The following is a 24,007-nucleotide window of genomic DNA, read 5'->3' on the forward strand; positions in this document are numbered from 1 at the left end:
ACATATTAGTTGTCAACTAAACTTGTCATAGCTAGCTCTGTTAATTAATTACATAAGTTTATTTTTAATAATGGTTATTAGTGCAATGCAAATCGACCTCTCTGATCCAGAGAGGGGAGTATTTAAGCTGTGGAATCTCATTCCTTCAGGTAATAAAATTGATCATCAGCATTTCGGAAATATCAAATCATTATTTTTGAGCTTTTTTCCTTACTTGGCTTTCTGTCTGTCTCGCTCTCTCTCCTTCGCTCTCTGTTAAATCTTTTTCTCTTTGTTTTCTTTTTCTGTCCTGATTTGATATTTATTTCACCCTTCTTCCCTGTTCTTTTTCTTACTCAGTCCTTCAATTTATATAAGAAGATAAGTTATTGATTCCATTGTTCAACAAGGTCCGAGATGTCCTGTTGCCTTTACCACACCATTATCTGTTTGCATTTTCAGCAAGTTACGATGCAAAATTAATTTTCAACTCCAGGGTAAAGATGAGATGAAAGAGGATGCATCTCATTTCAGCTGGTGTGTTCTGTTTGATTTTGAAGCTTAACATCTGGATTATCATGAAAACACCAATTTTCAGATTTGTAATGTTAGCACTGTCTGATTCACACCTTGATGCTTTCAGACTCATCTTCTGTAATACTGTTCATAGCAGCATCTGAACACAATTTATATCTAACTACCCAGAGCTCTTCTGTCTGAATCCTACCTTATTTTATTGACATTTACTTATTGTCTATTCGTTACTAGCCTCAAATGAATTGTTCCCCCAAAATGCATACATTTTGAAATTATTTTTCCATCTTACCTCTGCAACTTCTCTACTCCTATGATCCAGCTTACACCTTTTATGAGTTCCAAACATCTTTTTTTTTTGTTGTTACCTCTTTAGTATTAGAATCTTTAGTCATAACCCTACACTCTGGAATTCTCTTCCGAAACATTTTCACCGTAACATATCTCTCACCACCTCCAAAGTCGTCTTGATATCTATTTCTTTAATTGTGCCTCAGTCACTGCCTCTAACTCTCCTCAAACTCTTGTTATCATAGTACTAATTTGAGACAATGAGATTTGATTGATGACTTTGATCAGATCGGTACCCAGGGTGTATAATTGGGATTACTTGGGCAGCTTCCATGCCTTAGGTTACCATTCATTTATTAAAAATCTTATAGTGTGAGGAAATCAGAGTTACTTATTCTGTATTGACAACAGTGGCATTAAAAAATATTGGTTACGCTTTTCATTTCAAGAATCTGTATTTCCTGGTAATTTTACGTTTTGTTTTTTAGCAATTACTCCCTCATTTATGATTTTATTGAATTTTTTTCACAGGTGTGGGTGTCGCTGGCTAGGCCAGCATTTATTGTGTAACTTTCAGTCGTGCAGATCCAGGTTCTCCAGGGACAAAACAAAATAAAAGATGATTGCTTTATTGTCTTTCAGGATTACGTTGGGGACCTGGCAGCTCAAATCAATAGTAATGAATCTGAAGAATTTGTTATAGAGTGTCTTGGAACACTTGCTAATCTTACAGTTCCGGATCTAGACTGGGAGCTTGTTCTGAAGGAGTACAACTTGGTTCCATTCCTTAAGGACAAATTGAAGCCAGGTTTGTTGAAGGGGTAGATTATACTGACTAATCGGTAATGAAAAATGTTGTAAAATTTAGTTAAGAGGTTTCTATATTGCGAAACACATTTTTGATATTGAGCAATTATAATTTTGCAACTTGTATGAACCACAAAAAGTAATTATTCTTTTTCCCAACAAACTGAGCCTCTTTCAAATCGCCATATTGCCTGACTGTGTGTTTCTCTAGCATCCCTCACATTCTCTCTGGGCCCATCTTGTTGATGTTTGCTCCTGTTCCCTTTATATCTCCACTAAACTGCTGACCATCCAACTCTCTGTGCATGGCCCTCTGCTCTTTCCCATCTGCATACTACTCCAAGACATCATCCACAGGCATGGGACCAGATTTCATGTGTCCACTGATGGCACGCAACTCTTGCTTCTCTGCGATAGCTCTCAGTCCCTCCATATGCTTGTTGTTTCATTGTTAAATCTGAATATCTGTTTGCTTCAGTTTTAAAAAATTAATATATGGGATGTGGGCATCGCTGGCTCGGCCAGCATTTATTGCCTATCCCTATTTGGCCTCGCGAAGGTGGAAGTTAACTTCTGCCTTGAATCATTGCAGTCCATGTGGTGCAGGCACACCCACTGTGCTGTTAGGGAGGGAGATCCAGGATTTTGACCCAGCCTCAGTGAGGAATGGTAATATATTTCCAAGTCAGGATAGTGAGTGGTTTGGCACGGAGGTTCCAGGTGGTGGTGTTCCCATGTGCCTTCTGCCTTTGTCCTTCTAGGTTGTAGTGGTTGTGGATTTGGAATGCTGTCTAAGGAGCCTTGGTGAGTTGCTGCAGTGCATCTTGTAGATGATACACACTGCTGCTATGTCGGTGGTGGAGGGAGTGAATGTTTGTGGATGGGGTGCCAATCAAGTGGCTGCTTTGTCTTGGGTAGTATTGAGCTTCTTTAGTGTTGTTGGAGCTGCACTCATCCAGGTAAGTATTCCATCATATATATAGCTTTGGGGAGTCAGGAGATGAGTTACTTGCCGCATTAGTCCACACCTCTGGCATTTTCTTGTAGCTACTATATTTAAATGGCTGCCAGTCCAGTTTCTGGCCAATTGTAACCCTCAGGATAGTGCTAGTAAGGGATTCAGTAATGGTAATGCCATTGAATATTGGGGGGGGGGGGGGGCGATGTTTAGATTCTCTCTTTTTGGAGATGGTCATTGCCTGGCACTTGAGTGATGCAAATGTTACTTGTCAGCCCAAGCTTGGATATTCTTCAGGTTGTATTGCATTTGGACATGAACTACTTCAGTATCTGAAGGCTTGCGAATGGTGCTGAACATTGTGTAATTATCAACAAACATGCCCACTTCAGACTAATGATGAAAGAAGATCATTGATGAAGCAGCCGAGGATGGTATGGTGGCCAATAAACAATACCTATCAATGTTTGCTGCCCCTTGCTGTTTCTTAGCTCCACCCAAACTGATTCCACGTCTTGTTCTTCTGATCTAAGATGATTTCTCACTAATGTACTGATTCTTTATTCACAATGCTACCCCACCCCCTTTTCCTTTGTGCCTATCCTACTTAAATGTAGAATACCCTTGAATATTCGGTTCCCACCCTTGTTCACTCTGCAGCCATACCTCCATAATGACAATTAGATCATACCTGATTGCTTTCAACTAGTGTCATCAATTCATTTACCTTTTTGTGAATTCTTTGTGCATTCAGATAGTGCCTTTACTTATTTTTATTTTGGCAACCTTTAGCTTTTTCTACTATTAGGTTTGTGTGCTTCGCGACACCAGTTGGGATTCAATTTTTAAAATGGAATTTGATTTATTTAATTTCTGTAATCTACTGATTCTGGTCATAAGCATCTTCTGTGTCTGATGGGCTTGATAAGACTTAGCCTACCTTTCTCCGCTAGGACGTGTCTCGGAGCTGCATTGTGCATCAGTGATAAACCAGGTCCCATAATCTTTTAGTGCAAGTCCCCCTCACCTATCCCAAGTTGATGCTAATTTATTTTTTGATTTGCCATTCTTTTCATAATATATTGCTTTCGCCATAAGATCATGCTTCAGTTTATAAAGCTTTTTTTGTGCAACAATCAGTGGGTGGCACAGCACAGTGGTTAGCACTGTTCCTTCACAGCGGCAGGGTCCCAGGTTCGATTCCCTGCTTGTGATTTTGTGCAGAGTCTGCACGTTCTCCCTGTGTCTGCGTGGGTTTCCTCCCGAGTGCTCTGGTTTCCTCCCACAAGTCCCCAAAGACGTGCTGTTAGGTAATTGAGACATTCTGAATTCTCCCTCTGTGTACTCGAACAGGCGCCAGAATGTGGGGACTAGGGGCTTTTTGCAGTAACTTCATTGCAGTGTGAATGCAAGCCTACTTGTGACAATAAAGATTATTATTATTGATTTGGGTTTGTTGTTGGAACCTCATCAGTTTTGACAAATAGAAAACAGTTCTTGTAAATTGAGACATTTTCTCCTGACACCATAAAAGATCTTTGCTTTGTTTTAGATTACTCTCCAAGCGCAACTAGATTTTTTTTCTAATCATAAATTAGTCCTAATGAAGTTCATTAAGCATCTTGTTAATTACAGTGATGTTTTGTACAATGTGACTCTTTCAGTAATTTCGGCCCATAACAGGTTATTTAACTGAACATTTTTTGTTCAAAAGACCTTTATCATTACAGCATGAAAGCTTTTTGATTCTGGTTATGTTTTCTGTTCACCAATAACTCTTTGTGAGTCTGTAAAATGCATGTCAACATTGTATGTTCTGCAGCATTTAATTCCTGTTCAGAGCAACTGCTTAATTTATAATATTTTGTTCATTTTGCACAGTACTCCCCAGTAATGGAAGGTGTTCTTGACATTATTTGTGCTGTTCCTCCACATTTAAATGGTATCTTTTGTTCAAACCAAATATATTCAGACCAATTGAATTACACAATAATATCAGAAATGTAAACTCCTTCTGGTATCTCTTTTTCTTCGTGAGGGAGGAAAAGTCCAAATTATTTTGATTGGTGTTGTTGACTTATGACAAACTGATTGTTATGTGCCAGGGTTTAGAGAACCCCAAAGTGTATCATGGAGTTCACCTGACCCACAACTTTTAATAGATTGTGGTATGGGGAGCACAGGGCCCACTCTACAGGTGTGGTACAGCAGAAATGGAAAAGTATTTTTTAAAGCAAAACCATGTTTATTCTATGAACTGAAGTTAACCTTTTTAAAACATACAGTGAACATCTTAGCAACCATTAATTCAAATATAACCCCCAAAGAATACAACACTAAGTAATCCTTGAGCTGTCCTTTTCAGATCCATAAGACTTAAAAAACCTTTAAATAGAAGCACATCAGGTTAAAGTTACTACTGAGAGCAGTTATTAGTTTTAAATCACCAAAGGATCGATTTACAGTTTTTAGATTACAGAGAGAGAGAGACTGATACCCATTCTGGCTGTGACTGCAGCTATCCAGCTCTGAAAACAAAACTAAAACACACCCTGCAGCAAACAGCCTAAAACGAAAGTAGAAAGCTGACTGACAGCCCAGCTCCACCCACACTCTGACATCACTGATAAACATCCATTTCTTAAAGGTACTCTCACATGACACTGATCGATCTTCAATTTAAGAGATTGCACAGAGATGCTTGACTAAGATGGCAATAAACAAAGATATGGTTGAACTTTCCACTATTCGGAGCTTAGTTCTATGTCGCTTCATAATATAGAACATGAATATTCCTGAAAAGAAAATATGTCACCAAGGTTTTCCGTCACACACTCAGCATATTGGTTGGCAAGTTGACTCTGATTAATCAATCAGCACCCTTTCTCCTGTAGTATGAATTATTAAGATCATTTGAAATTTGGCATTCTTGTATTTGTTTTGATGAGAACAAGATGAAAAGCTTCAACAACATGTCTCTCTTTTCAACAGTATTAGTTCTAAGTGTACATGAGACACATTTTTGGTGCATGCCAATTTATGGAAAATGGTGCAATTATGCACAAAGATAGGAATAGAAATGGGCTTTCAGCACCTTGAACCTGTTCCCAAAGTTGCCAAAGCCCCAGAGGTCCGTAGGCTGCTGTTATAATCTGACCGGAGGTTACAAAGTCTGCAACAACAAAGTCCCAGTGACCTCACCTGAGGATCTCTCCAGATGAAGGGACAGACCTGCACACTTAAGCAAGGATTCAACTGGGACATAAATACCTCATCCCAAGTGTGAGCCGGACGCGGGAGACCCTTCGAGGAGTAGGAATTGTATTCTAGTAGGCAAAATAAATATTGAATTTTCTGACAATCTTCCGTGTGGTCACTCGCCTGGAACTTTATAGCTGCCCCACCCCTTTTTGAGCAAGAGCAGACTGGTGGGGATTTAACCTGAGGGTCACCACTCTCAGGCAAGGCGCAAGGTTGAGAAGGCAGGACCTTCATGAATAACCTCAGCAGGCCCAGGAATTGAACCTGCACTGTTGACGATTTGCGCAGAACAAGCCAGGCATCCAGCCAACTGAGCTAACTGATCCCCGGAACATGTTGCACCATTCAGTTGGATCATGATGGACCGGTACCTCAAGTTTATTCACCTGACTTTGCTCCATAATTCCTTAACACTAACAAGAACCCCAGAGGCATGGTAGCACAGTGGTTAGCACTGTTGCTTCACAGCACCAGGGACCCGGGTTTGATTCCCAGCTTGGGTCACTGTCTCTGCAGAGTCTGCATGTTCTCCCCGTGTCTGCGGAGTTTGCTCCGGGTGCGCCGGTTTCCTCCCACAGTCCAAAGATGTGCAGGTTAGGTGGATTGGCCACGCCAAATTGTCCCTTAGTGTCCAAAGGTTAGCTGGAGTTACTGGGCTACGGGGATGGGGTGGAGGTGTGGGCTTAAGACGGGTGCTCTTTCAAGAGCGGGTGGAGACTTGATGGGCCGAATGGCCTCCTTCTGCACTGTAAATTCTATGATTCTATGATGATTATTGCTCTCTCTTTTGTGAGCAACTTGAGGAGTTACGGACCTGGCTCTTGCTGCATCCGCTGAGAAACCACCTCTCCAATAGTATCCAAAATGGAAAACCAGTTAGAGATGGACAACTGTAGTACCTACCTATTGTGTTTGTTCTCTCTTGTCACCCATTTTCTTTCTTCTTGACCACCTCACTGTATTTCACAAAGATCCCATCCTTGCAGATGATGCACAGTGACTCCATTTGCAGCTGCAGCACCAAAATGTGAATTTCAAATAGCTGCATCTGGAAACACTTCCTGCACACGTGGTCACCCTGGACATTGGAAGTGTCCCTGACTTCCCACATTGCACAGGATGAGCATTTTACATGACTGAGCTGCCCTGTCAGGACTTGGGTTTAAATTATTCCCTTTACTTTTACCTCCTCTTGTTCAGGGTATATTACGACAGTGGAAATACTCACCAGGTCCTACTTACCGAGGCTGCTGCTCCTCTTTCTGAGGAAAGGTAGAAAAGGAAAGGATCACCGTGCTTCCTTCTCATCAAACTCCCTCAGTTACCAAGCCCCAACTTTAGTACTCTACTGCAGTCCCAAGCAGCATTGGCACTACGTATTCACTCGTGCTCTCCTTCGTCTATTATAGATCTCAGCAGACTATTGTAATAATTTTCTTCTGCTGTCAGACTGCTTTTCTATATATCCATTTTGTACTATACATGTCAACAAAATAGGCAAAATACATGTTAATCTGTTTGGGTGGTGGTTGAATGGTGATGTTGGAACCCTGCTGTTTGTTGAATCGTGCTATGTCTATTGTTTTAGACACATTTTTTAACAGTACATGAAACAGCACCTTCACCACTGGAGCACTTGGTACTGCAATGCAGTATTGGGCTGCATTGTATACTGAAATAACTGGAAAGGAATTTGAACACAGCTTTCTGATGAAATTGCTACCACTGAACCAAACTGTGAAATTTAATTGTGCAGTGTTCTCTCTTTATCATGCTTTTCACTTCTCTGGGATGCTTGTGTGTCCTATTTTGTGCTCTATTGGTTTCTCTTTCTGGGAGGAAATAGAGCTGCCATGAAAATCTGGGAGTAATTCTCGGGCTGGTGGATCGTGCGCAGCAATGACAAAGCATGAGATAGAAACAAAAATTAACTCTCTGCTTTTTTACTTTTTCCTGCCATGTTCTGAATGATAACCAGACCTCTTTAAAACCTTTTAACCCAGTCAGTTTGCAGTGTACACAAATGGCCCAGCTCTCTCTGATGTTTGATTTGTTCTCTCACCTCATCCCCACCCTCTTCATGAAATAAGTCTTGCTTCCATTCAGAAAATGTCCACAACATAACAATTCAGAAAGGAAACATTAAACTTCATTCTAGGATGGGCAGTCATGATCCTTGAATGCATTACTTGGAGCCCTCGGCAAAGTAGCAGGCTAAACAGAAATTCCAAGCCAGGAACTAAATGTAATCAGTTTCTGTCAATAAGTCTTGTTGAGTTTGTTACAATAACACCTGTGTTTTTCTGATTTATCAGGTTCAACAGAAGATGACCTGGTTCTGGAAGTGGTCATAATGATTGGTACAGTTTCTATGGACGATTCATGTGCTGCAATGCTAGCAAAATCGGGAATTATTCCTGCTCTTATTGAACTTCTAAATGGTAAGGCTTCCCAGAATATACTTGATTTTTAAAAATGTTGTGCTTATTAATTTCTGAATGTTCTGGGTAATGGAACATTTCCCAACTCAGGTGTTCAGTATCAACATCAAACAATGAGACACAGTAAGATTACTAGGCATCAACCTCAGGAATAACACTCCCTGATTTGTTGTGGCAGTTTTTCCGTTGTATCATGTAGCCTTTATGAGTGAGATTTCCAGTTAAAGCCATATTAGAGCAGACTGCATTAAGAATGCCCAAATTTGATAGGGTCCTTACAGCCAAATTATAGAAGAGGCTTTCACCCTATCAGTCTGGGCTAGATTTAAATCCAGATACCAGAGCTAAAGGGCCTGCTGTGACATGTAGTTTCCTATACATTACAGTGTCTGGTGTGTCATTCAGCACTTTTTTTCTTCAACTAAACATAAACTCAATATTGGTACAAATGTTATATTGGGAAGAATCTTCATTAAATACGGTTTCAGATCAATTAGCAACTAGGGATAACAATTAATGTGACCTTACCAATGTCACCCACATCATGAGAACCATATATTTCTAAAAAATTACACCCTTGAATTCAAACAATTTCCAGCAAAACAAACTAAGGTACTGGCTTACCATCAGAAATTTCTGAACAAAATAAGATACAACAATGCTGTACACATTTGTACGTTAGGTTTCTACAGTACTCTTAATTGCTGTCCCAGAACCTGGGAAGTACAAGGGTATTTCAATTATGGCCTTAGCTTCTCTATCTCTGAAGCTTCCTCCAGCCTAACGTTCAATTCTGGCCCCTTGTGCATCTCTACTTTGAAACGCTCCACCATTAATAGCTGTGCCTTCAGCTGCTGAGACACTAAACCCTGGAATTCTTTCCCAAACTTTCCAAATCTCTACCTTATTTTCCTTCTTTAAGATCCTTTCTTAAAACTTTCCTCTTTAATCCAGCTTTTTGTTATCTTATATAACATCAGGTAGACGAGGGTAGAGCAGTTGATGTGGTGTATATGGATTTCAGTAAAGCGTTTGATAAGGTTCCCCACGGTCGGCTATTGCAGAAAATACGGAGGCTGGGGATTGAGGGTGATTTAGAGATGTGGATCAGAAATTGGCTAGTTGAAAGAAGACAGAGTGGTAGTTGATGGGAAATGTTCAGAATGGAGTTCAGTTACGAGTGGCGTACCACAAGGATCTGTTCTGGGGCCGTTGCTGTTTGTCATTTTTATAAATGACCTAGAGGAGGGCGCAGAAGGTTGGGTGAGTAAATTTGCAGACGACACTAAAGTCGGTGGAGTTGTAGACAGTGCGGAAGGATGTTGCAGGTTACAGAGGGACATAGATAAGCTGCAGAGCTGGGCTGAGAGGTGGCAAATGGAGTTTAATGTGGAGAAGTGTGAGGTGATTCACTTTGGAAAGAATAACAGGAATGCGGAATATTTGGCTAATGGTAAAATTCTTGGTAGTGTGGATGAGCAGAGGGATCTCGGTGTCCATGTACATAGATCCCTGAAAGTTGCCACCCAGGTTGATAGGGTTGTGAAGAAGGCCTATGGTGTGTTGGCCTTTATTGGTAGAGGGATTGAGTTCCGGAGCCATGAGGTCATGTTGCAGTTGTACAAAACTCTAGTACGGCCGCATTTGGAGTATTGCGTACAGTTCTGGTCGCCTCATTATAGGAAGGACGTGGAAGCCTTGGAACGGGTGCAGAGGAGATTTACCAGGATGTTGCCTGGTATGGAGGGAAAATCTTATGAGGAAAGGCTGATGGACTTGAGGTTGTTTTCGTTAGAGAGAAGAAGGTTAAGAGGTGACTTAATAGAGGCATACAAAATGATCAGAGGGTTAGATAGGGTGGACAGCGAGAGCCTTCTCCCGCGGATGGAGGTGGCTAGCACGAGGGGACATAGCCTTAAATTGAGGGGTAATAGATATAGGACAGAGGTCAGAGGTGGGTTTTTTACGCAAAGAGTGGTGAGGCCGTGGAATTCCCTACCTGCAACAGTAGTGAACTCGCCAACATTGAGGGCATTTAAAAATTTATTGGATAAGCATATGGATGATAAGGGCATAGTGTAGGTTAGATGGCCTTTAGTTTTTTTCCATGTCGGTGCAACATCGAGGGCCGAAGGGCCTGTACTGCGCTGTATCGTTCTATGTTCTATGTTCTATCACCGTACTTGGCCCAGTGTCAAATTTTGCTTTATAATGCTCTAATGACAGCATCTTAAGATGCTTTATTATGTTAAAGGCATTATTTGATTATATACACAGGTTATAATTCATAGCTAATACTACTACAGATTGAAAATCCGTTATCTGAAATGCTTTGGAATTTTCCAGTTTTCAGAATATACTGTGCAGGTGCGGTGTGCATTGGGAACTGCGCATGTGCGGCCCGCTCAAACAAAAGTGCGGATTTCGGAATTTTCCGATGTTAGAAATTTCAGATAAGGATGCTCAACCTGTAATAATTAGGTTAGACAAAAAACAGAAAAGCCAACCACAGTATTATTAATGCACAATTTTAATCTTTCGGGTATAAACTTATGGACAAAAAGGTATAACTATGATAGACACAGGAGGAGTAAAACTATGATAGATAATTGTATACCTTTGTATTGAGAAAAGCAGACTGAACTTTGCACTTCAAATTTCTGAGTTGTTGGCTATTTGCTGCTTCATCAAAATGTACCTTTGAGCTCTGGTGCAAGCGAATAATTTGTACATTTTAAAAACTGCATCAATATTTCTTTGTCAATACAAGTCCGTTGAAGAAATTTGATGCATTAACGTGCATTGGTAGTTTCTTTCCTTGCTGCAGGATACAGTCTACTTTGAGCCCAGAAACTGCACAAGATTATCTTTCAACTTTGATTTTGTATTGCCACTTATTTTTGTTTTGAGTGACACTCCCTTTTAAGGGCAGTGACAACATTCTGCATTAAAGGGACAAATAGTGCTCCAATGTAAAAATTTGGTATTGACCTATCATTAGAAAGAGGTAACTGAGTGCGTAAGTAAGTATGTACTTTTACTTTTTTTATCTTTGTCAGAGTATTACAATTTCTATAAAGACTGGTTATTTTAATGAGGAGATTCTAATTTACAGTTGTTAGCTGAAAGAACCTGACAACTGTTTCACATTTAATAAAATTTTACTGTAATAAATGACAAAAAGAACACTTGACTAAACACTATTTTCTTCTTTATAGGCAACTTAGACTTCAGAAAGTGACATTCTTCTGTGCATATCACCTATCACATTCACCACTTAATTGCAGTCTTTTAAGCAAACAGTCCACAGTTACTCCCAGCTTCCCATATCCCTATTTCACTGATAGTGACTTTAAGTGTCGGTCACTGGCGTTTTCCTCATTTTCAGAAAGTTTCTAAAATATCCAACAGTAAAGCCTGTTCTTCTTTCCTCTGGTCGTGCTAGAACATATCTCCTGGAATCCATAGATGATGCGTACTTTTTTGCGTTTACTGTAACTATCTACTTTTTTTGTCTACTGTGTAGGTATTGTGTACGTTTCCTTGGCCACAGAAAAATACTTTTCACTGTACTTCGGTACATGTGATAATAAATAAATCAAATTAAATTATGGCAGTATACTTCTCCTTGTCTAGAGATGGTCTCCCTCCCGCATCCAGCTGTGGTAGCTCGCAAAGTCGAGCAGCATTTTCTCTCTCCTGACCAGTCAGAACCTCTGATATCTGTCTGGCATTGTCACTGATTTGTAAGGAAAGTTGTAACCTGATGTCAAAAATGGCTTCCTCTGCCTCCTTTCCCATGATTATGTGAACAACATTAGCCTAAATGTTAATTAACTCTTCCTGACCTAAACTCCCTTTCGCTGTAGAATTTATAGATAATTTATAGTATAAGCTGATATCTGCAACACGTTTCTAAGACTTTGAACGTCTTGGGCCTGGATTTCTATGCCTCTGAAAGTGGTTGAACAGAAACATGGGAGGGACCTGATTCCAGGATTCTCACCCCATTCCTAGCATCCCCTGCTTTTGCTGGCACGGAATATGGTGCAGGTGGTGTGACCACATGCTGTATTCCCGATCTGACCAGTTCCTTAGCTGTCATAGGCATCTCCTAGCTCCCCACTCCCCCAAACCCCCACACAATTTTTGTGAAGTAGGGCCGGCTTTTCCATGACTCATGGTTCACAGATCTCGGATGAGCCATTACCCATTTTTGGGATTTGGGAACGTTTTGAAATGTAAGGTCAAATATCTTACACATGCCTCAACCATGCAAGCTCAATGCCAACTCATACACGCCACCCCCAATGACCCCTCATACTCTCTGCAGTGCATGGCCCTGCCATGTCCATTCATCTGTACTATATGTACAAAATCAATGAACCCTATGGCAACAATGGCACTTATGAAATTGATTATAAAAAAATACCCTTTAAAGTTCTTTCAAATGGAACATATTCCTACACCTCTATAAAAATATCAATCAAACAAGAGCTTTAACTAATTCACACTTCTTAATCCTCTACCAATAAACATTGAGTGATTGAAAAAGAGTTCATAAAAAGAACAACTTGGTATAACCACATAAAGATGTCAATCTTTAATAACAGTTCTGTCAAGCTGTGTAAATAACCTTCCACTTTCAATCCTTTTGTGAGTCTGAGACCTCAGCAAGCATGTACAATGAGGTTTGGTGAATCGTGTCGGGGGTGATTCCAGCGTGTGTGTCTGATTTGGATTTGATTATTGTCACGTGTGCTGAGGTAAGATGATATGATGTCATTTATTAGAGTGATGCTCCCAGCATTGAACTTTGGGAAACACACCCCATCACTGATGAGGGGAGGGACAATCGTGCCATGCATGTACGCCTATATATAAAGTGACTTTGCACTTCTCACTATATTTTCCTCCCCCATCGCCAAACCCATCCAATGGAATATCCCGGCCATTGTTAACTAATGGAATTAAGACTTTAGGCAACAAAACCAATTCAGGTATGTCAGAGTAATGCGGCATTAGCTGATTTTCCTGATTATTAACTGCTATTAAGCTAAATGCATGAGACTGAAATAAAGTCAGCATTAGCTTATTTAGACTCTTTATATAGCTGACAAGTTAATAGTTTTAAATAACAAGCCTGTAGAAAATATTGAAAGACTATTACTACTGTGCTTGCTGCTTTAGCAATGATTCTAAAATCTTACACAATATTATCCTTTTCGTTTGCATAGCTGAAAAACATATCTTACTGAGCCTTCTGAAATGTTTGTCAGTCTCCTAGTTTGTCAGAAGAGTGGACCTCTGTCCATAGAAGTGATATCTATTCCCTTAAAAGTTGTCTGTCGAGGATAGGTCCAATTTAAATGTTGGTTGATATTCTTGAATGACAACTGTTTTAAGTCTTATCTCTTTTTCTGTTGCCTATACTTTGACTTGAAAAGTCTATTAAATCTAAGATTTCAAATGTAAAATATGTTTTCTTCATATGACAAGGGACAGGATGGTATTTTTCCCCCATTTTCACTGCACATGCTTGCTTTCATAGGAACCCAGGAATGGGAGTGGGCCATTTGGCCCTTCAGCGTGCTCTATCATTTAATAAAATTATGGCATTTCTGCAGTTAACTCCATACAACTACTTTTGCCCAAAGTCTCTTCATACGTTTGGTTAACACAATTCTAATTCAGATCAGTTGCAGTTTGTGGAAAAGAGGTCCAATTCTTCCCATCCTCTATGTAGAAGTGTTTTCTTATTTTTTTGAGTTAAAAAATGCTATCTCCAAAACATTTGATTATCAGATAAACTTTGCGTTTAACAATGCAGAGTCAGATGTACTGAGAAGTTCACGTCTTTCAGTGTCACAAACAGAAATGTAAATACATTCTAATTACCTTACACTAGCTACTTAGAAAAACAGACACACAGTTTGGTTTTACTCTCACAGCTTTTTCAGCTTTCTGTAAGAAAGGGATCACTTAAAGTCACATTGTTATTAGCTATCTGCCTTTTTGGACAGGGCCCGGGCTATGATAGGGGATTGCCGCATGTCGTTGCTTCCGATGCAAGTAGTTAAATTATTGTAATGTTCAGTTAGTGCTAAATACGCTGTTCGGTGGCGGGATACCTGAGTTGAGTTGAACTAGCACCAGTTAATGCTGGTGTGCGCTCCTTAAAAGCAGCTGCAATATTTAAGAGGAGCATTATGGCTGACACAGGTGCTGGTAATCATTCTTCAAGTGCTTTTGATATGAGAGCACTCAATAACGGCACAACTTGGCAAACTGGAGACCTTGGTGCAAGAGGTGGGGAGGAGGAGGGCTGTGATCTATTTATAGGGATCAATGAGGCCTTCTCGACAAACCCTTTGAAAGCAATGTGACTAAATAGCCATGGCTGTCACTGTCTAGAGTCTAACTCCAATGACCTGGATACAGTTCTGCAAAAAGTTCAAAAAGCTAGTTATGGTCAGCAAATGAATCTTCAAGTAACATAACTCAGCAATTGTGCGACTGCCTTGCACACTATTCAGTGCATCATATCTCCTCCACGTATCTGGCAATAATCTCCATCAATCAAGACTTTTATCTAGCATAGCTTCACTTCACCCTCATCCAGTTGCTACAAGCCTTACAGAAGTATCTTCGCAGCTTGCACACACTGCTAGCTATTTATTCATGACAGTCCCATCACCAAATCAATTGCACCACACTCAATTACACCACACTCACTGACACAGTTCACTATCTCTTGCAGAACACGGTGGTACGTAACCGGAGACAGCGGGACCAAACTGGTAGGGACAGGCATGGTTGCGTCTCTTAACCCTGTTGGAGGAGACATTAGTTACCAACTTTGGCACAGGCATCGGTGAGGCTGTAGCCAAAGGATGAAACTGTCAAAGCTATGCTCGTGCCTCACTACCCTTCTCCCTTCCCATTTTTCCCCATCCCACAGTCTCTTCTGATTTACAAGCTACAGGCGGTGTAAGCATGTACAACTTGCTGACCCCACCTCTCCTCACTATTAGGTGCCTTTGTGCCTTTCTCCTTTCAGTTGCGTAAGTTTTGCAACTTTACCAGGCAGTGGTGGAGTAGCAGGAAGATGATAATGAAAAAGAAACGCTGTGATTTGTTCTTGCACTCACAGCACCATCTCAGATACTGGTGTTGCACATACTTCAGAGAATAGATTAGAGGTGCAAAGTGCACATGTGGGACACTTAGCATGGGAGTCCTCCAGCCTGGCAAGGGGCATAAGGTGCCAGTTGGTCAGAAAACAAAGTTGCGCATGAGTTCTGCTGCAGAGATCTCAGATGAGCACTTTGATGGGATAGGCCAAAGAAGAAGGCTCTGGGGTGTGCACTGCCAAGTACTGCAGGGCTTTGCCAGTGCAGTCCATGCAGCAGAAGCATTGCTTAACACCCCAATGGTCTTCTCCATCAAATTGGGCAGTACGTTTATTTTATTAATTCTTCCATTGTTTCAATATCAAAACCATGAACCCTGCCATCAAAAGGAAATTCCTCGTCATCCAGTAGCACCCTCTGGTTTGTCGTCGTGTGTGTCGAACGCAGATGATGCAGCAGACTGCTGTAGAATGAAGGCATCATGGTTGCTTCCAGGATACTGGGCATTGGCCTGCATGGTGCTCTGTGTACAGTTACACCAGCTGACCATTGAGGGAGCCTTTCTGTCTTAAAATTGACATGTGCCTCATACAAACCAACTTGCATGCAGTCACTGGCACCCTGTGCAATGGGAAAGCATGAAATAGTGCTTAATGGACATCCTTCCTGCTGCAGAACGCTATGGAAAGTTTTTTGTTGAGAAATATTTTTATTCAAATTTTAAAGTTTAACAATTAAACATATCACGCACATGACATTTACAAAATTTAACCAGCTCAAAATAAACCAGTGAAAGTCTGAATTTCAGGATTGGCTCCTTCTGTATTTTGGGGCACCTTCAATACTGTAATCAATTGGAAGTCAGTTTATTATTCTGCATTGTGGACTTACATCAGGTGCTGCTGATTCAGCAACATTTCCGTTTTAAAATTATCATCCTTGTTTTTACAAATTCCTTCCAGGCCTCAACTCTCCCTTTCTGTAATCTCCCCCAAGACTTCCAACCCTCGGATATCTCTGCATGCCTGCAATTCACGCCTCTTGCATATCCCTCATCTTAATTAGAATCATAGAACCGTAAAATTGCTACAGTGCAGAAAGATGTAATTTGGCCCATCAGGTTTGCATTGACCCTCTGAAAGGCTGCCCAGTCCCCTGTCCTATCCCTGTAACCCCACCTAATCTGCACATCTTTAGACACAAAACGGTAATCTTTCCTATAATCTCCTTATGTGGCTTGGTGTCAGTTTTGTGAAGCACCTGGAATGTTTCACAATATGAACTGCAAATTGTTGTAAATTGCCAAAGGACCTTTACTTGGCCCCCCTTTTATTTTTAATGAACATGCAGTACCTCGGAACATCATCTGAAAACTCAACATCACACTGATGGCAATCAGCTTATCTCATCACCGTCTATCTCTCCATTGTCTCTATTTTGTCAAGTTGCTTACCTGACATCCAAAATTCAAATGAGTAAACATTCCATAGAACTAAATATTTGGATGGCGGAAGTCCTTGCCATAAACTCTTATCTGGCCATCTGTTTTGTTCCTCTTGCTGGCATTTGTCAGAGCCTTAGCCATTTTATTCTTGTGTTTCACCACAAGATGAACTTCTGACCACAAATGCAGTTCATCACTAAGACTGCCAACCTGCACTTCTGTAACATTTTCTGATTCCACCCCTACCTCATCTCATCTGCTGCTTCAAACACATCCACAGAAAAATACTTTCCACTGTATTTCAGTACATGTGACAATAAATCAAATCAAATCTACCCCTTCATTATCTCTGCACTTGACTATTCCAGTGCTCTCCTGGCCATCTTCCTATCTTGCACCCTCAATAAAATTGTGCTCATCCAAAACTCTGCTGTCATATTATAACTCCCATGAAGTTCATCCAGCACCCCTATATTTTCTGTCCTACACAGGCGCCTGGTCTGACAACTCCACAACATTAAAATTCTCAACTTTGTTTTCAGGTTCCTCCTTGGCCCCACCCTGACATATCTTCGTAAGCTGTTCATATCCTATGCACCTTTGAAGTGGTAGTTTTGGCATGTTGTGCATCCCTGATTTCAATCGCTCCTCCCTTGGTGACCATGTTTTCGGCTACCATGGCCTGAAGCTCTGGAATTCCATCCCAAAACCTCCCATCTCTCTTCTTCCTTTAAGATGTTCCTTGAAACATACCTCATTGAATAAACCTTTGGTCATCTGTTCTGATAGACAGGTGGCACGATTCTCCCCCCAGCTGGGCCGGAAAATTGGCGGGTGGGGGGTACGCGAATCGCACCACGCTGCCCCGATGCCGGGACGCCATTCTCCTGTCCGTGGAAAAACGGACGGGTGGCATGGCGCCAGGCTGCATGGAGAATCGCCGCAAACGGCCGTAGTGGCGATCCTCCGGCGGTGCCACGATTCTCCAGCCCGGCCGTACGGAAAACGAGTCCCACCGGCTCCGTTCTAACATGCTCTGGGCTGGCAGGACCTCTGGGTTGAAGGCTCTGGGTGCAGCCTGTTTGGGGGGGGGGGGGGGGGGGGGGGGGGGGGGGGGGGGGGGGGGAAGGGGGTGAGGTGGGTTCGAACCCCGGGGAGGTCCATCGTAGTGGCCTGGCCCGCAATCGGGGCCTGCCGATCGGCGGGCCGGTCTCTCTGGCTGCAGACCTATTTTCTTCTGCGCCAGCTCGTGGATCCCTGTGCCATTTGGCGTCTGGGCAGGCGCGGGAATGATGGCGAGTGCACATGCGCTAGTTGGCGCCGGCCGAACTGCACATGAAAATGAAAATCGCTTATTGTCACGAGTAGGCTTCAATGAAGTTACTGTGAAAAGCCCCTAGTCGCCACATTCTGGCACCTGTCCAGGGAGGCTGGTACGGGAATTGAACCGTGCTGCTGGCTTGCTTGGTCTGCTTTAAAAGCCAGCGATTTAGCTGAGTGAGCTAAACCAGCGCGGACCCTGCGGCGCAGGGTCGATGTGGGCCGCTCCAGCGCCATGCTGGCCTCCCCAGGACCAGAGAATCGGGTCTCCCGTTTTGGCACCGGCGTGGACCAGAGAATCGTGGCCATGATATCAATATTTTAATTGGTAACACTCTTGGTAAGTGCCATGCGCATTTTGGTACATTAAAGCCACCATATAAATGTAAGTTGTTGTTGGAATCACCCTTTATTGTATGTTTCTGCTCTTTCCCATAGCCAAGCAAGAGGATGATGAATTTGTTTGCCAAATTGTATATGTGTTTTACCAAATGGTTTTCCACCAGGCTACCAGAGATGTGATTATAAAAGAAACGCGTATCCTTTTTGAATTACAGACTTTTTTTCTCCTTTATGTTTCGTGCTTAGGTCAATTTGCTTCAGAAGAGAAGGACACATGGCTGAAAAATTCAAATATTGTACAATATATTGGCATTTCAGGTCAACGGGGATCAAAAACTTTAGCTGATTTCAGTGTCCTGTTAATGTTTAAAGACAAAATCTGTAAAAGTTAATAGCATATATTTTAAAGTTAATTTGTTACAGATGAATATATAATGATATACAGGTTGCATATGGAATTAATTAATGCACAGGCCAAATACTACATTTACAGAGCAACTGAAAATGGCTATTTTGTGGAATTGTTCATTATGTCCTTTATAATGTATTTTGGCAATTTAGCCCTCTGAAAAGTGTGTTGAAGTCAATGAATGAGATGAGTGATGACGATTTAAGTATCTCTGTTCCACTCATTTTACCTACTTCACACCTTTCATGCCGAAGAATGCTGGAGATTTACTTTTTTAAACAATGAGCTGTTTGTTATTTCGTGCTGATTTATACTGTGGTTATTACTATTGACAGCCTGGATTTTAATGTGATTTATTCTTTAGAATCTTTAAAATAAGGCGCTTTGTGAAGATTTGGTAAATGAAATTATTAGACAGCTACAAAACCTCCAAGTCCCCTAGCATTGTTAGGACATTTAGCATCATTCGGGTTTAAGCTTTGAGATCAAGGTCAAGATCAAGAGTGTACATAATATTGACTTCTTAGGGTAAATCCTAATAGCTTTCAAACTTGAAAGGCACATTTGATCTCTGATGGAAAATATGAACTTTCAACTATGTGAATAAACAAGGAGATACTAAGTAAAACGACTTGAGGGCAGATCCAACATCCTGAAAGAAGGCATCCATGAGCTGCTGTGGACAATCCGATGTAAAATCGTTCTTTCCAGATTCTTTAACGTGATGGCCCAACCCATTCCTCATTCCTTGCCCACAGTCAGGCCAGGAGACCAATTCTGGTTCAGTCCCAATTGCAGATGCAGCAAAAGTCACAAATCAGAATGAAATACTAATTTACATTTCCCTCCCTGTCCATCTCGACCTGTCTGCAACCTTAATTACACCATCCATCTCAAAAGCCTCTCCCATTTAAATTTTTTTTTAAAGTACCCAATTCATTTGTTTTCCAATTAAGGGACAATTTAGCGTGGCCAATCCATCCACCCTGCACATTTTTGGGTTGTGGGGGTGAGACCCACACAGACACGTAGAGAACGTGCAAACTCCACACGGACAGTGACCCGGGGCCCGGATTGAATCCAGGTCCTCTGCTCTGTTTGGTAAAAGTGCTAACCACTGTGCCACTCCGCCGCCCATCAGATTTCATCCTTATCTATGTAATCAAAGCTGGAGAATCACCTACAATGTTGTCTCTTCCTATTCACACACCTTTATCTCTGGTGTCCCCCAAGGATCTATCCTTGGCCTGCTCCTGTTTCTCATACATGTGCTGATCCTCAGTAAAATTATCTGAAAACACGTTTATTTCCACTTGTACGCAACTGACACCCAACTTTATCTCACCCCCATCTCTCTTGGCCCCTCCCCTGTCTTTAAATTACCACAGTAAGAAGTCTTACAACACCAGGTTAAAGTCCAACAGGTTTGTTTCAAACACGAGCTTTCGGGGCACGGCTCCTTCTTCAGGTGAATCACCTGAAGAAGGAGCCGTGCTCCGAAAGCTCGTGTTTGAAACAAACCTGTTGGACTTTAACCTGGTGTTGTAAGACTTCTTACTGTGCTCACCCCAGTCCAACGCCGGCATCTCCACATCATGGCTTTAAATTACCAGACTGCATGCCTAACATCTAGCATTGGATGATCAGAAATTTCCTCCAATAATTGGGGAAACCAAGGCTGTTGTCTTTGGTCCCAGCTACAAAATCTCCATTCCCTGATAATCGATTCTATCCCTCACCCTGGTAACTGTCTAGACCTGAATCAGACTGTTTGCAACCTTGGTGTCATATTTGACACTAAAATGAATTCCCAACCACATGTTTGTCATCAATAAGACTTGTCTATTTTCACCTCCGTAACATCACCCGACCCATACAACTGTCTGTACCTGAAACTGGAATTCCTTCTGTGGTTCAATGTCATATTTAGTTTTGTGTATCTGTTAAGTGCTGTGTGATATTACTTTAAAGCTGCTATATAAAAACAAGTTACAGTTAATGTGCAGCCTGTAACACAACTCTTTTTGCTTCTAAAAGGTGCTTTGTAATAATATGGCATACTTGACTGGAATGTTGCATTTCCTTAATGTGCTGTTCATAGAGGCTCCAGCATACTTGATTGACCTGATGCATGATAAAAATGCAGAGATACGGAAAGTGTGTGACAATACATTGGATATTATTGCGGTAAGAACAAAATGTTAAGTCTGCAATTATCTTACGACTTTTCGTTTTGGTCCATCAGGAAGTAATTGAATACGCAAGGGAGATGTATGAAATGGGACAAAAATAGATTGTGATAGAAATGATTCCGAGTTATAGTCATTAATGACTAAAAGAGGCCATTTGACCCATGAATCTATGCCAACGTTCCGTAGAGTAATCTAGTCAGTCCTCTTTCCCTGCTCTATTCCTTTATCACTGCAAATTTATTCCCTTCAAGTATCATCTAATTTCCTATTGATTTGTCACACTGTTTGACATCTGGTACTGGATAAGCAGCAATTACCTCAAATTCTTGTCTTCGGTCCCCATTTCAGCTCGGTTCCCTAGATACCCACCCTACCCTTTTCCATGGCAGTTGTCTGAGGCTGTATCAGAAAGTTTGCAACATTTCTGTGATGAATAACTGCAGGATGGAATTTGAACGGGATGGAATTTTATCGCGACTACAAATGGGAAAGCCATGCCATCAGGTTTTATCAGGATGTGGGAGCAGAGCTGGCAAAGAAGCCGGCTGCAGTCAACCAGGCAAAAATCACCAGTATAAAAGCCAAGTCTGGTTTGGGGTGGTGTACCCGGTGTGGCCAAGGGTGACTTTTGAGGGAAAATAATATTTTATGTGCCGGAGGAGGCGGTTTCTTTTGTAGAGAAGCATGGACTGGGTGCTGATTGAATGAGTTTTTTTGGATATTGGGGATGGGCATGTTGACATGTGGAATTGTTGGGGTTCCTTGTTCATGTTTGCATTTCTCTGTTCTAGTTTGGGTTGAATGTTTTGCAAGTTGGACTTGAGTAGGTGGTTTAATTTCATGTGAGTTTTTGCTCTATTTATTCTAACTTGTGAAAATATATAGTTCCCTGTTGAAGTGCCATGTTTTCAGGGTTTCTTTGTACTTTATCTTTTTCCTGTGAGCATTTTTCTTCACTCTGGGTGGGAGTTGCCCTGCTAGCCAAAGTGTTAGCTAATGGGAGTGGTGCTGAGGGGTTGACTGCAGCTCATTATAATAGTTTTGCTTTAGATAATGAGCTTAATGTTTTTGTTCTGCTTGGGGGTTAGGTTTATTAGAAGTAGTCTTTAGTTGTTTATGTTCGCCCTGCTGTTTTCTACATGCATATTTGGGTGCAGTAGTGTCTGAGTGCCTGCAGGGGGAGGGGTGTGGGCGCAGGGGTAGTCCACTGACGGTAACTGCAGATTTTACTTTGTTTAATCTTGTTAGTGGGTTTAGTGGCCATCTTGGATGGGCCTGGTTACTTTCTGTGTAACAGTTGGATAATCCCTCTTTGTGGAAATGGCTGACTACAGATCGAGAGGGAGGGATAGGAGGCTCCAGATTTGTTTGGTCACCTGGAATGCCAGGGGTTTGAATGGCCCAGTGAAAAGGTAGAGGGTATTTGCACACCTTAAAAGTTTAAATGCCTATGGAGTGTATCTGTAAAATATTTATTTGTGGGTAAGAGCCCAGATCAAGTTACGAAAGGGGTGGGTGGGACTAGTTTTTAATTTAGACTTTGATGGTAGGTCCCGGGGTGCGGCAACCTTAATAAAAGGGTTCAATGTTTTGCCGCTAAATTCTTGGCTGACCCCAATGGTATACATGTTATTGTCTGTGCAACTTTGGCGGGTCCTCGGTGGTCCTGCTTGATGTCTATGCTCCAAACTGGCTCAATACTGGTTTTATTCCGCCAGCCTCCATGCCTGATTTGGATTTGCATTAGATTATTTGACTTAAACTGCATCCTGGATCCCAGGATGGATTGGTCCAGGCCCAAATCTCTGACTCCATCATGGGTGACCAGGGTGTGGCTGGATTTCACTTGAGGTGGGAGGGAGGCGGTGGGTGGCGGGTGGTAACAGATCTCCATGGCGCTTTTTGCACCCGAGTGATAAAGATATTTCCTTTTTCTCCCATGTCCACCAGGTTGACTCGCGTATTGACTTTTTCCCTTCAGTGTAAGGGGCAGGTTACTTGCCGATTGTGATTTCAGACCATGTCCCACATTTTTGTTGATTTGACACGAGTCAGGTCATTCTCAGTGTCGGCCATGGAGATTGGATGTAGCGTTATTAACAGATAAGAGATTTTATGAACGCATGTCCACCACCATTGGGGAATATATTACATTTAATAAAAGTGAATCTATCTCACCTTCCACGCTGTGCGAAGCAAATCGGGGAGGAGGCAATTTCCTACAAAGTACACACGATAGAGACAGCGAGTGCGGAGCGGCACAGGTTGGTAGACTCCATCCTTGAGGTCGACCACCAGTATTCACTTGCCCCAGCCCCGGAGTTGTTAACAAGTAGGACAAAATTGTAGACACATTTTAAATTTTTATCAATGGATAAGGTGGTGGCCAACTGCGACGTTCAAGCAGTGTTTTTTATGAACACTGGGAGAAGGCCAGTCGCCTTTTAGCTCACAGGCGTCAGGCGGCTTCCCAGGAGATTGGGCAGATTTTTTGGATGGATTATCCATCCGAGTGGTGGAGGGGGAGAGGTGGGAAGAGCTGGAATCCCCATTGGGCCCAGAGAAAATTAGGAAATGCTTTGGGGTAAAGCTCCTGGCCCTGAGACTTTCCCATTGAGTTTTATAAGAAGTTTACCGAACAATTGATCTCTCTCTAATTTTAGATATGTTTAACGATTCCTTGTCCCGGGGTTCGTTGCCCATTATACTTTCACAAGCCTTTATTTCCCTGATCTTTAAGAAAGACAAGGACCCTACAGATTGTGGGTCGTACCAACCTATTTTGTTTTTAAATGTGGACACTAAGTTACTTGCAAAAGTGCTGGCACTGCAGTTGGAGCCTTGCCTCAGGGTGATCTCGGAATACCAGACAGGCTTCCTCTGGGGTCGGCAATTG

At 41.8% G+C, this 24,007-nt stretch overlaps 1 protein-coding gene across 3 annotated transcripts in view; it reads left to right on the top strand.

The window, feature by feature from the left end:
* The window catches only part of kifap3a (kinesin-associated protein 3a), a 301,592-nt gene that overhangs the window by 175,380 nt on the left and 102,205 nt on the right, over positions 1–24,007 (top strand). For all 3 annotated transcript variants that reach the window (XM_038794573.1, XM_038794572.1, XM_038794574.1), the window contains 4 exons: positions 1,447–1,612; positions 8,146–8,271; positions 18,607–18,705; positions 21,021–21,106. In XM_038794573.1, the coding sequence (XP_038650501.1) occupies positions 1,447–1,612; positions 8,146–8,271; positions 18,607–18,705; positions 21,021–21,106 (477 nt within the window). The remainder of the gene's footprint in view (positions 1–1,446; positions 1,613–8,145; positions 8,272–18,606; positions 18,706–21,020; positions 21,107–24,007) is intronic.

This window comes from Scyliorhinus canicula, chromosome 4 (assembly GCF_902713615.1).
Source record: "Scyliorhinus canicula chromosome 4, sScyCan1.1, whole genome shotgun sequence".
Taxonomy (NCBI): domain Eukaryota; kingdom Metazoa; phylum Chordata; class Chondrichthyes; order Carcharhiniformes; family Scyliorhinidae; genus Scyliorhinus; species Scyliorhinus canicula.